The sequence below is a fragment of the Euprymna scolopes genome, chromosome 20 (assembly GCF_053919585.1).
Source record: "Euprymna scolopes isolate OS-2025 chromosome 20, ASM5391958v1, whole genome shotgun sequence".
In the NCBI taxonomy this organism is placed as follows: Eukaryota; Metazoa; Mollusca; class Cephalopoda; order Sepiida; family Sepiolidae; genus Euprymna; species Euprymna scolopes.
In genome coordinates, this window is record NC_136501.1 from 74004060 (window position 1) to 74018466 (window position 14407).

General features: G+C 31.3%; 1 protein-coding gene across 1 annotated transcript in view; it reads left to right on the forward strand.

Moving 5' to 3' along the window:
- Window positions 1–14407, forward strand: part of LOC145241463 (glutamate receptor ionotropic, NMDA 2B-like) — an 849005-nt gene that overhangs the window by 755525 nt on the left and 79073 nt on the right. The window contains exon 14 of the mRNA XM_080104443.1: window positions 7136–7317. Within this exon, the coding sequence (XP_079960569.1) occupies window positions 7136–7317 (182 nt within the window). The remainder of the gene's footprint in view (window positions 1–7135; window positions 7318–14407) is intronic.

The window sequence follows — 14407 nt, forward strand, 5'->3', positions numbered from 1 at the left end:
ATTCGATAAAAAGAAACAACTGTCGTACATTAATATATATATATACATATATATATATATATATATATATATATATATATATAGAGAGAGAGAGAGAGAGAGAGAGAGACGTGCGTGTACTGGCATTTATATATATATATATATTTATATATATATAAATATGTATATATATATATATATATGTCAAATTCTTAGTCATTCAATGAATTTAAAAATTTATGGCGTGAAATGTTTGAGTTTGAGATCAAAAGGTTTTTATTATTCTATGTAAACAAAGAATACATTAGAAAATTTTTAACTCCTCATACTATAGGATTTCGATATCTATTATCTCTTCAGAGGAGAGCATATTAGCAATTAGTTATAATGGTTTACACCTTATTTGCTAAAGTCAGTGAGACATGGAAAATCACAATTAAAAATTGATTGAGTAATTAAAAGTCATAGAGTAAGAGAAGTTAAAGAAAAGGATATAAAAGTTAACATCCAAATTGCATGGTAAAATCCGAAGTAAATGTCTTTGAACGCAGTGTGGTAAAATGATCCAAACTGTATTTTGAGTAATCCACATCACAATGTAATGATCCGAGTTAGGTATTTTCCTGGAGCAATTTTCCTTTATTTATATAATGGGTCCGGTAAAAAAGTTTTTATATATAGTTCCGGTGGATCTGTTTATTAATAAACATATAATTGATATATTTAATAATTTTAAACTCATAGAACATGAGCTTAAAATTCCATTCTAAAATAACTTTTAAAGTGTTAATAAAATTAAAAAAATTAAAAATTAAAGCCGCTTTAGCGGACAGGCCCAGCAAAATGAGAGAAACTGGAGTGATGCGAAAAACGAAAAGAAAGAAAAGGACAGAAAATGCTTCCGCGTAATAAAAAAGAGAGCATAAAATAAGATACAATACAATAAAATAAAATAAAAAGGGGGGAAGGAAATGTATTAATGCATGGGGAGAGACAGGAAAAAGGAAATTTAGAAGAGAGAAAATAATAATGAAGAAATAGAGGGGGAAGATACATAGAGAGAGAGGAAGATGACCTACGTAGACGAAGTCAATAAACCTTTATAAAATAAATTGACAGGCCGTGAAAAGAGGTCAAGAAGCGCCACGTGAGCCCAGACATATGAAAGAAAGAAAGAAAAAGAACAAAGAGGAGACAAATCAAAAACACCGCATGTCTAACAGAAACCAACCGCTTAAACTAATTTCATTTAAATCTATTTGAATAAATTCAAATCCACTCGACTCAAAATAATATCATCTAATACATACATTACTATTCTTGTTAATGTTATACGTATTGATCATATGCTTTAAATGACAAAATTAAATTGAAAATTTAGAACTATAATAAACTGTATAAGTAGTTTGTAAAACTAAATCTAGGCGTATTAATAAAACGTGTTATAAAATTTATAATACTAATGATAATACTTTACTTCAAAATAAGATTTTACTGAGAAAATATCAAAAAATTAATAATAATAATAATAATAATAATATTTAATTGAAAAAACTTTATATATATAAAAATTGAAAGTATTATAATAATCATACTATTAATAATGATTATCTTTATGGTTATAAAACTAATAATATTAATAATAATCAAAGTAACTACTACAATTGTTAAGTAAAACTAAGAAAATATGGTTATGGAACTATGTCTATAAAACAGGGATACTATAGTACCATAAAAGATGACGCATTATTGATTATTATGTGCTCATATTCATTTGTGTGAATAGGGAAAATACCTTGCAATGGGGAATGCTTACTCTATTTGTGGGTAATAAAGAGAGACGATTTATAAACTCCTTAATTGAGATGCTAAATACTAGCTTGAAACAGTATTCGAACAAAATCCCAAAGGTGTAAGTTATGTGCTGGAATTTAAAGTATAGTATGTGAATGTGTGTGTGGTGAGTGTCTGTATAAAATGTAAATAAAATGTGTGATTATATATGTTAAATTAAATGCTCAAAACCTTTTTGTTAATTCGCAAGTCCTATACCTAAGTTTTTAGTCAAAATGTGATATGCATTTAGTGTTATGTTTTTACTTATTTAGAGGTATACAGTAAATCGATGTAATTTTATTTTAAGTTGGCTGTATTTAAATTTTTTCTTATGTTTACATATATACACTAGTTCGTTCTTGGTATTTATTATAGGTTTATTAAAGGTGATAATGTTAATTGCTCCGGATATACAAAGATTACAAAATGTTTTCCCTGTGGTCTATGATTTAGATTTAATCAGTATACTCCATTTAATTGAATAGGGAATTTTCTTATCCTCCAGACTATTGATTAATGTAGTTAAAGATGTGCTACTATTTTCATTATTTTGAGATCTTTCATTTTTGAAAGAATGAAAGTGGTTTGAAATTAATGTTTTCAATGTGTTATTATTGTTTAGTGGTTTATCCATCCCAGTGTTGGTGAATCATATATTTATTTGCTCTATCTTGTACATCGAGCAATACTTATTTAGGTGGGATAATTCTTATAGAATATTACTTTCAGCAATATCTTGTAAATCCTATAATCACAGGTCTCAATACAATATTATACTATATTTTATTGTATTATATTAAAAAAAATAATATATATGCCGCTCCCCATTTGGGGGTATCAAATTGGTCAAAGAGAAATTATCCCCAACTCGCATTTAGGTAAAAATGCACTTTCGTATAAATAATTTAATTCATTTAAAACGTATCGCAAAAACCAAAAAAAATAACATCTCTCTCCATCTCTCTCTCTCTCTCTCTCTCTCTCTATATATATATATATATATATATATATATATATATATATATATATGTATATATATATGTGTGTGTGTATATATATATATATATATATATATATATATATATATATATATTCCAGTTGAAACGTAAAGAAACAAAGGCACGAATCGCTAGATAGGTAGACACGTATCATCGTAAATGCAAACGCACATACATATCTAATAAGCTATGAAAAAACTAAGCCATGTATAACATACTGAGTCTGACAGATGCACGAAAATTAACAGACTGTCCCAGGCAATTTGTCTGTTACTAAACATACTAGAAACGATAGATGAATAAATAAATTATCAATACATGCGTAAACTGCGATACATATAGAACTAATAAATAAATAAACACAGATAAATATATTAATATGTTGATAGATCGATGATTAGATTGAGATATATGTTAAAAGAACTATGATAGTTTGGCATACTGGCACACACACACACACACACACACACACACACACACACACACACACACATATATATATATATATATATATATATATATATATATATATATATATATATATATATATATAGTTTTGAATAAAATAGGCTGAAGTTTCTCAAGAGCTCTTTCGGCTATCATCTGATCAGGAGAAAATCGATAGCGTACAAAAAACTGTATATAAATTCTTACCCCCAAACATGTATATATATATATATATATATATATATATATATATATATATATATATATATACATACATAGAGATAGAGAGAGAGAAAGAGAAACGGTGAGAGACGCAGAGAGAGAGCTATAAAATCGAAAAATGTATAGATATATATGTGAAGAACTAGACATCTATTAATGTTTAGAGATTGGGAAATAGATGAATCGATGGATAAGTAGGTATATGTGACCAGGCATATTTAGATAAGCCCAAAAATACTAGCTTAGATATATTCGAAGATTGTGATATATATGCATATATTTATGAATATATGCATATAAATATATATACATGTGTATGTATATTTATTTTTTACAATAATAATTAAATACCTATATATATATATGACAGTGTGTGTTAGTGTGGGCGAGCATATGTCTGTGTGTATGTGTGTATGTCTGTATTTACGCAGAGACAAAATGAAAGAGAAAAATATACAGTATTTTAGCATTGTTGAACTTTCACTAACGATTATAAACCTCGGAACCAAAAACTAAAGATAGATTGAAAAGCAAATGTTGTCAACAGAAAATAACTGAATTATTTCCTCCTGATCTTGAGTGTAATTTTAGCAGGTGGAGCAGTCAATTACATTTGTGCTACCATTTGCATCTTTTCTATTTTATATGTCTGCTGCAGCTCAACTAAAAAATATAATCGCACCATTTCAGTGGTGATAATTGCGAGAAAGTTCGAGTTGTGTAAATTGTTCACGCTTACCAGAACCCCATATTTAGTGGCACTCGCTTCATCTCCATCTTTTGCCTTCGCCATCTCTTTCTCTAATTGTATATTTTTCTTTCTTTTTTCTATTTATCAGCTACTTTCTTTTCCCAAACTTTTTTTTAGGTTTCCCTTACTCTCTCCCCATTTTATCTCTTATTCCTCTCTCTATATATCTATCTGTATAATTATGTTAGTTTAATACTTTTTTTTTCTAATTCCTCTTTCTCTCACTCTATCGAAAGAAAGAGAGGAAGAGAGATGAAAGAATGGAGAAAGATCAAGCATTCTATTTACGGTAGTGTTAATGCATTTGAAATCAGTTTTGCCTTCTGTTTGACCGACTAATACAAATCCTAGATGAACTTACCTTGCGTTTCTTATCGACGACATGACATTCACAGTACGCATGCGTCAGTAACTTTCCAATCGACTCGGCGTCGCAAAACTTATTTTCCCCTTCGTTTGCTTCTCTCATGAAATGCATGCAAAAATAAAAATGCGACGCAACTTAAAAGCCCGAGTCTGTGCCGGGAATTGTAGCTAAGATGGCGGCGTCCAGTGTCTTCCAGGCTTTTCTTGTTTTCATTCACTTTTTGCTTTTCCTTTGATTTTTTTCACTTATTTCCGAGTTTGTTTTCTCTCTTCTTATATTTACTGTTTCAAATTGATTGAATAGAACACATGGAAGCCATTATCCGACTAAGTTTTCGCAATCTTGTATCCCCGCCTGAAGCGGCATGGCGTCATAAGGACGGACTACAGGTGTGAACAGATACAAAATCATATAAGTTCTTAAAATTCTTACTACTTTTAAAACAATATATATTCAGTAGTAGTAGCAGCAGCAGTATATACATTAATCTTCATGACTAGTACGCTACAGAGAAAGTGGATGTTTCACTTCTAGAGTGCATCATTTACGGTTTTTTTTTATATTAAAGTAATGAATACTCTAGAAAGGGAAAGATACAGAATCATCGCTTTTCTCAAACATGACAAAGATCATACGCATGCATTGCGTTGATCAGTTTGCTATGCCTTATTTAACTAGCAATCATCATCCTACTAGCAGGATTACGGTCTGACAAATGCACAACAAGTCAGCTGCTGAAATACATTTAACACATTGCAGATGAGTTTTAGAAAGTGTGTGTAACAGAAGCCGTCTTTATTGATCTTGTTTACCTGCCCATGCCGCTGTAAACCACTGCCTTCAAAGATATTTGGGAGCTGAAAAAAGACCTAAGATCCACATTCCTATTTTAAAAGGCAGACTTTTGCCCCCTTCCTTTCACTTTTGATGCATACCTTTCTATTCTCAGACGGTAAAATGTTTCCACTTGAGCTAGATCGCTTTCAATCATTTTAGGTCACTGTTAAACACCTTACTAGACGAATATATTGTCGAAACTTTGATTAATCCGCGTAGTTTTTTTCTTATATAATTTCACTTAAAAATGTAGGATCATAAACAGTCACGACTACTCGCTGTTTTTCCCTGTGTGCATCTATTTTTGTCTTTCTCTCTTTTTTCCTTTTTTCTCTCTCTCTTTCCCATTGAATAATATGCACAGATACTAAATTAAAATATGTATAATATATATATATATATTATAATATTTATATATATATATATATATATATATATATATATATATATATATATATATATATATAAAGCGTTAATTATTTCTCGTAACCAAAAACCAGTTCATAATTATCATTATTTCTGTCCAGAATACGATGGAAAACACCGTCATAATCATCATAATCATTATTTTGTTTTAATTAAAAAGCCACTGCTTATAGAGGGTAATATCAACCTTGTTGCACCTGGTCTACACATTAGTTGTGTCTGCAAATAAACTGAATCGGGAGAAATACGGTTTGATTTAAGGTACGCGGAAGATTAACGTAGCGATAGAAGAAAATTGGTTTTCCATATGAAGGTTTAAAAAGAAGAAAATAGAAGTTTGAAATAATGCAAGCACATTGTACGGAAATCACGATATAGTAGAGAAAGTAAGAAAGAGACTGGACAGAACGGGAGTGATCAATCGCCACTTTATTACGACGTATCATTAAAATATTTAAATGATATGCAACCGAAATAAGTAAGATTTAACATAACTCTTAAAAAGATTGTTTAACCATATTTAATGGCCCGTTAATGGTGAACATTTTCTCATATGAGTTTATATTAATATAAATCCGTTGTATATATGGTATAAGAAACTATAAATCCGTTGTATATATGGTATAAGAAACTATAGGACCAAACAATAATAGAACGTTATAATATTTAAAAATAAGGACAGAATATTGCTGTTTCACAACATCTTGTTACTGTGGGGTGTGGTAATTCTTGAACGCTAGTTGTAGGGCGAACATGCGCGTTCAAAATTACTTTATCTTGACATTTCTTTATAATTATAACAATTTCTGCTTTGCGTAGACATATTCTACCAGAAGTATATTGTGTGCTCACTATTTTAAATATATTTTCAGGATAAGCTTTATTTGCCAGGGAGTAAGCAGTAAATAGCTTTGTATATAATTGGAAAATAGGAGAATAGCTCTAATTTTGTGTAGGCATTACTCAATTGAAAATATAAATTCCCCTCTTTGATTTAGAAAATAATTGTCATTCTCTGACTTAGAAAAAAAATTATTTGGATCCTAGCTTAATTGCCTGATGAAAATATAATTTTAGCACTCATAAATTGTTAAGAATTTGATTGACGAAATATCCAAACATATGACGGTTACACGCGCATGTATAAATGGCAATTTTCAATATTGAAGTTGATGACCAGAAATAAATACCGCGACCAAAATCAGCACTTTACTTATGAGTGGCAGCATCATTCTTTTTTTTTAGTGATTTTATTTTGTTGTCTATTTGCAGCTACATTGACGCATTTATCTACGATGCAACAGTTTTGGAATATCGAGCTGGTCAAGATGATATGTGCAAATTGCGAACGGTCGGCAATTGGTACGCAATGACTGGTTATGGGGTCGCTTTCCCCAAAGGATCCAAACATATTGAACTGTTTAACCAAGTGCTTCTTGAACTGCAGCACAACGGTAAGTCTTCTTTATATAGCTGTATTTATCTATCCAACACGCACGCACACATACCCACACACACACACATATATATATATATATATGTATATATATATATATATATATATATAGAGAGAGCGTGTGTTTGTGTGTGGTGTGTGTGTGGGTGTGTCTGTGCGGGTGTGTGTGTACGCTATATTTGGTTACGTGTTTAATATCTTGAATGTTTTTATATTTAATTAGACCCTTGCTTATATGATGCTACAATTTCTATGTAATCATGATTTTATGAAGAAGCATATTTCTCACGAGCTACGATAGGATTTATTATTTATGGTTTAGGAGTTGAGTCCCATTTTTTATTTGAGAATTTTCCAGCGGTCTTCTAGCTTATACAACTAGTGTTTTGTCTTTAATATGCAAAAATGTGTTTAGTGTCCATGCGATTTTAACGGTATATCGTTTACAGATAAGTAAAATTTATTTTTTTAATTTCTTAGTCTCCATTTTCTCTTCGGTTCTGTATTTTCTACGAAGCAACTTAGTCGATGATCTTTTTGACGTTTTGAAAAATAACAAGATTATTTGAAGCAAGATTCGATACATAAAACGTTCACCATAACGACGTTCTAAACTGCATAGAAGATGTTTTTGTGACAACCTGTGAAAAACATTGTAATGGTTACACAAAATTATAAACAAAGTATGATAATCTGCATATTCAACTTCCGCTCGTAGCTCATATCATATGCAACACATACGGTTTCCATTTTTTGTCAGATACATTTCATATAAAGTAAACTATTTTCAGTTCAAAACAATTAAAAGCTATCTGAAAAATCTAGTCTGAATTTCCAAGGAAAATCTGAATTAAGAAAATTAGCATAAAATGATACCCAAGTAAAAGCTAGTTTTAAAACAGTTGATAGGGGTTACATTAAGATGTAATCATCCAAGATGTGTCTAGCCCTCTTTCAGTTGTTTCGATGTCTCCACGCTGACTACGGTTTTCTGCATCTTGTGTCAAATTGCAGCGACCCAAACCGAATAAGAGGTCCCGCGACTATTAACCGATATTTTCTGGTACATCTCTCTGGGGACGGCCTGCTTGCAAGCGGAAGTTATTAACTTTACACTGGACCGATTCTACACATTAAGCCAAGGTTGAGATTTATAAATCATTCGTTGGATTGGGAATGCGTTAAAGATGGATAGCAAGAAGAATTATACTTGCATGTCGTTGCAATATAAACTATTTTCTTTCTTTTTTTTAAATTCAGATTTTACGTTTAGCAATCTGATTTTGCCATCACAGTCTTCTTCGCCATCTTAAAAATACATAAACAAAACAATTTCTGTTTTCGATTATTATGATAAACGAAAAGAAAATGACTGCCGAAGAAAAAAAAAATGGCAAAATCCGGAATTGTAACTGTCAAAGTTAAATTCATCTCAATATTCGCTGTCGTTGACAATAAATAGTAATTGGTGGCATCTGTATTTATCAACAATAATGATACACCAGAAAAGCTAAAGAATAAAAAAATAATGTTTAAATCTTTTTTAAGAAACGGTAAACGACTATGGAATTATACTAAGCAACTATATTTTGAACTATGCGTCCAAGTCTTTATATATGTCTTAAATCGGGCAGTTACGTTTGTTTTACTTTAAAATAGCATTTTCGAATCGATTGCATTTTGTATATTGCTATATATATGTCAAAACATCTTTATATCATGTACCGTTCGTCGATTATTATTTCACGAGTATTGTTGAAAAAGAAATTCTATTGTTCCATCACGCTTAAGTGGAAAATGAAATTTCATTAATTTATGCCACCAAAATTATAAAACAAACTTCTTGCTAAACCTGAAGTTAAATACTTGTGGGGCGATGAATACCACGATTCTTTTTACACTAGATTTAAATACAGCCGTATTGTCATCTAAGTGTAAATCGTACATGGTAACGTTAAAAAAAAAGGAGACGTATAAAAGAATAAAGTTTTCGATAGATCGGAAGGTTGCAATCGCATTGCTTCCGACGTAACAGATGTACTGTAACAAAAGCCGCCCCCAGGAATGGCAGCAACCACCAAAAAAGAGTAATAAAGAATGCGAGAGAGTTGTATACTCAGTCTGCCAAGTCCAATGTAGCTGAGCAATGGCTTGGTTCCCACCAATTTTGACAAATAAAAAAAGGCACCTGAATAGAAGTGTGTGCTCTATCCTAACCATCATCAATGGACCTTTGGTAATCTCGTCAACATCACACAAATCTAAACTCTTTGCCAAAATCTTTGCAGCTAATTCTACTCAATGCGTTTAGGACCAAGCTAATCAAAATCCTCGATTCCAGTAAAGCAACTAGCCCCAATGTTATTCCTACTATAGTGCTAAAGAAGCTCCAACCAGAACTAGCTCCCATATTTAGAAAACTGTTTAACCGTTATCTTAAGTAGTATTTACTTCCCAACACCCGGGAAACCTCATCAGTATGTCCCGTAGTTAAAAATTCAGGTGATCGGTCATCTCCCTCTTAATATAGACCAAACAGTCTACTGTGCGTCATAAGTAAGTTGCTTGAATCTGTGTTAAATAGAGAAGTAGTCAAACATCTCAGCAAAAACAACCTCCTCGGTGACATGCAATATGGTTTCCGTGCTACAAGATCTACAGTAAATGTGCTAACAGTTATATGTCATAAGTTTACCGAATCTCTAAGCGGAGGCTCTCTTTCTAGGGCAATTGCCCTTGACATATCAAAAGCCTTAAATAGGGTATGCCATAAAAGTCTATTCGCCAAAACCTCCAGCTACGGTATAACTAGAAATGTATTTTCAATTGTTGAATCATTTCTCTCTGATAAGTTAATAAGTGTAGTAGTTGATGGGAAAAAATCAGAAGGTCACAGTGTTAATGCTGGAGCCTCTCAGGGATCCATCCCGGGTTCAACTCTCTTCTTGATCTACATCAATGATCTCCCAAATCACATCCTAAGATCATTCGTAGACATTTATACTGAGGACACTGCAATCGATGGCAACGATTCAAAGGCTATAAACGACCAAGTTCCCTCTGATTTTCTCTTCATTGATCTTGATCACGTGGTGCATAAATTGAAGTGAATTGCCTGATAAAAATGTAATTTTTCAAACTCATAAATTAAGTATTTGATTGGTGAAATATAAAAACACCCGACGTCTGCATAGGCATGTATAAATTAAAGTGGTGCATCAATTGAAATGAATTACTCTCGTCTTGGGGAGTTTCCATTTTTTGACCTGACCTTTACTCCTGATCTGAGATGGAACACGTAGATCAAATCCGTTACCAAGGCTGCTGGAAAAATGGGGGGATCGTTCTACTGCTCCAGTAGATACCTCTCTGCCGATGCATATCTCTGCTTGTATAAGAGCTGCGTATGTCTAAGGATGGATTACTGTTGCCACATCTGGGCAGCAGCTTATCATGTCTTAACAAAGAGTTCAAAACAGACTTTGTAGCTTGGTAGAAGATGCACTTTTCTTTGCACTTCAACCTCTTTTCCAATGTTCATAGCAAATGCTAGTTTGAGCTCCAATCTTGGCCTGATTTTCACTAAATACACTCGTCACGCTGAAACCACTATCAATAATTTCCCCCACTCTTTATCTGTGCCCAAACCTAAACGCAAGGGTCATAAACCAATCTACTTTCTTAGAACTGCACGACTGTGGAACTCTGTTTCGTTTTCTTGCTTTCCAGCTGATTACAATATAGCCGTCTTCAAGTCCAAAGTGAACAAGTTCTTAATGAGCCAGAAGTAATCGAATTTACCAAATTTCTCTACTAACGATTACTACGACATTTTTATTGACTAATATACACTCATTAACACTTATTTTCGAATGGCCTCCAGGATTGATAAGTGGTTATGCCTTTGTAAAAAATGTTTCAAATAAGTTAACTTTAATAGAAAAAAAGAAATATTTATAAACATTAAGTTCATACATTTGTAAATTTTCCGCTTCCTTAGCCACGGCCAGCACACAAAGCCACACAACAAAGCGGTAAATATGTAACACATCTATATACTATGCTTATTTATATTTTATTGTGTTAAATAGATACACACACATATGCATATATATATGCATATGTGTATTACTATATATATATATATATATATATATATATAGATAGATAGATAGATAGATGGATAGATATGATGACGAAATAGTGAAAATCTTTAAATCTGCCCAGCGTTGTCTTTGAAATTGAAATACGTATATATTTCTTCCCATCGCAGATATAAAACGCCTCTTGTAGATAATAATTGTCTGGAAAGGTTTTGATATTGATTGTGTTCATGGCTGTTCTCGCGCCTCTCGTTATTACGTGATACAATTAATATTGAATAATATATGAGCTCGTTTCACTTGTTTTACAATTGAATTACATTTTAAGAAAACTGTAAAAACAATTGCTGTTTGTTTGCAATCAGTAAAACAGCGTTAATATTGTTTGTTTGTTTTTGTACGTGGCGGAGGTCACCACTTATCAAGTCTTGAATGCCACTGAAGGATAAGAAGTTATACGTGTTGGATAGATGGTGAGAGAACATGATAAGTTGTAGTGAAATTTTGGTTGAATTATATCAACGGACGGCTCAACAATAAATTTAAAAAAAGAACCATATTATAGTCAGCTTAGAAGTAGTCCAGCAGTAATATGTTCCGTAGACTTCTAGAAAGGAAACCTTGCTCATAGAATTTTCGTTTACCTTACAAATAAACAACAAGGATTTCGGCCTTGTAGCTACTTTTTAAAGCGATTTTCATCAGTTGTGCTTTTCTTCTCAGAGCAGTGGCATACCAAAGTGTGGCGATATGGCGCGGGGTCTGGCACCAAAAATCAGTGCCCACTAATCGCTACGGAGCATCTAAAGCGACGACACAATTTAGTATAACATTAACTGAGCGCTACCCTTGTTGATTTGACATGTCACAAATTGAAATTAAATTAAAAGTTTTCTATTGAAAATTCAGATACTGCTCGGCGAGAAGAAGTAAAATGTCTTACCAATAAATCATGTTCGCAATTGACTTATACGGTTGATTCATATAAAATGCAACTTTTAATTAGTGGATTAAGAAGTGTTGCCGACCAATAGCGTGCAAATATCATTAATTAGTTAATCAATTACGTTGGTTGAGTTTACTTGTTTTTACATGTTTTATTTCAGAATAGATATAGTAACAACTGATTGCAAATAACAAGACGTATTTCGACAATAATAGTGCAATATAAATAACGTATAATAATTTCGGTTATTAGCAATGTAATCGTATATCTTACCCGGAATTACTGATTGATTCGGTATTACCTGAGAGAAATAGATTAACTCATTATATAACTCTCCGTATTTCGCTTGCTAAGAACATTTTTATGGTTCCCCCTCCTTTAAGCAATTATACAGTCATTCTGTAGTTTAATTTTGAGAGAAAAATTTATTACCTAAACCAACAGACAAATCGTCGATTGTTTAATTTTACCAAGATAACAAAAATAAATCGACTTTCGGTTAAACAAATATAACATATAGTTGTTTTATTGCACGAGGCACGGCCAAAAAATGGTAGAAAAGCTGTTGTTTTTTAAACGAATTAAACTCTATTTAAATCCATTATTCTTTAGCAATTTGTGTCCAGAAAGGTAAAAATCTGAGTTTTATCATACGAAAAGCAGAATAACATAAAAATTTTTAAAATATTTTTCATAGAATGTAAAATTTTTAATTTTCCAAATATGCACAATTCACTGCTACTTTGGCTCGATGGATAACACTTTTATATATTTTAAAAACGTTTTGGAATCCATTATTTTATCTAAATAAGATTTAGGATAATTTGCAATGAGAATATGCAAAAATATATAACATAAGTACCAAAATTTCAAATAATTCCATCTTTTATCTCACTCTATTAATGTCGGTGGCGAAATTAAACAATCCAAAATTTAATGATAGTTTGAAAGAAACTACGGTTGCCTTTACATGAATGAATGAAGTCATTTAGACATGTAAAGTTCCATGTATTTTAACGTTTTTTTTTAATGTTAAGTGAGGAATCAAGTTTATTAGGGTTGAATTATTTTTCACAAGTGATCCATATTTGTTGCCTACATATCCTCCGAAATTAAGCAACGATGAAGCTGGCCAGTACCAAATAGGTGACCATTTTTGGAATGTTAGACGCTACATGTGTTGGAGACGCTATGGGACGAGAAAGTGTGGTAGATACAAGCCCCACACACTTTAAACTAGTCAAGCGTAAGTCACAGCAAAATGGAAAAGTGGGAGATAGCAACTGTTTGTAAATTGGAAGAAATGGGTGTAGGTCTTATCGTCATGCATAAGTGAGGAAATATCACGTAAAGAAAAATTGCCGAAGGAAATTATCGTATTTTTAGCAAAATTCGCATTTATTTATCGAATTTTTCGTTTGTGGTATCAATTTTTCAAAGCATTTTCTATTTAATGGTATAGTAGAAATATTGAGCTCCCTAAAAGAAAATTATTATTTTATTTTTAAAGATGTAAAATTATTTGTGTTCGTGAAAATTATGAAATATATATGTTTGCAAATCTGAAAGAATAATTAGTCTTAACATATACAGCGAATTTCACACTCCAATACACAATGGATAAAAAAGTAAACCTATTCAAAATTCGGATTTTCATTCTTAAAATCTGGTAGTTTTTTTTTATTCAATCCTCACACTCCTCACAATACAACATATTGTTTTAAAGATATTTGTAACCATTTTGTAGACATATATATATATATGTATATATATATATATATCAAATAAAATAAAAATTACAATTAAATTTACCAAAATGATCCAAGATGGTCAAATTAAAGTATATTATAAATATTAAAGAATTAATATTTATAAAATTATCTCAGCCAGATGTAAAAGCTCGATAAAATGAAATAGGAAATAGAGTTCATAATCTATTTATCTATTGTTTCCTTTTCAGATAAATTTGTTTTTAACTCATTTCAAAGTGTTTTTTAACATATTTTATTAACTGTTTGCTCATATATATATATATATAT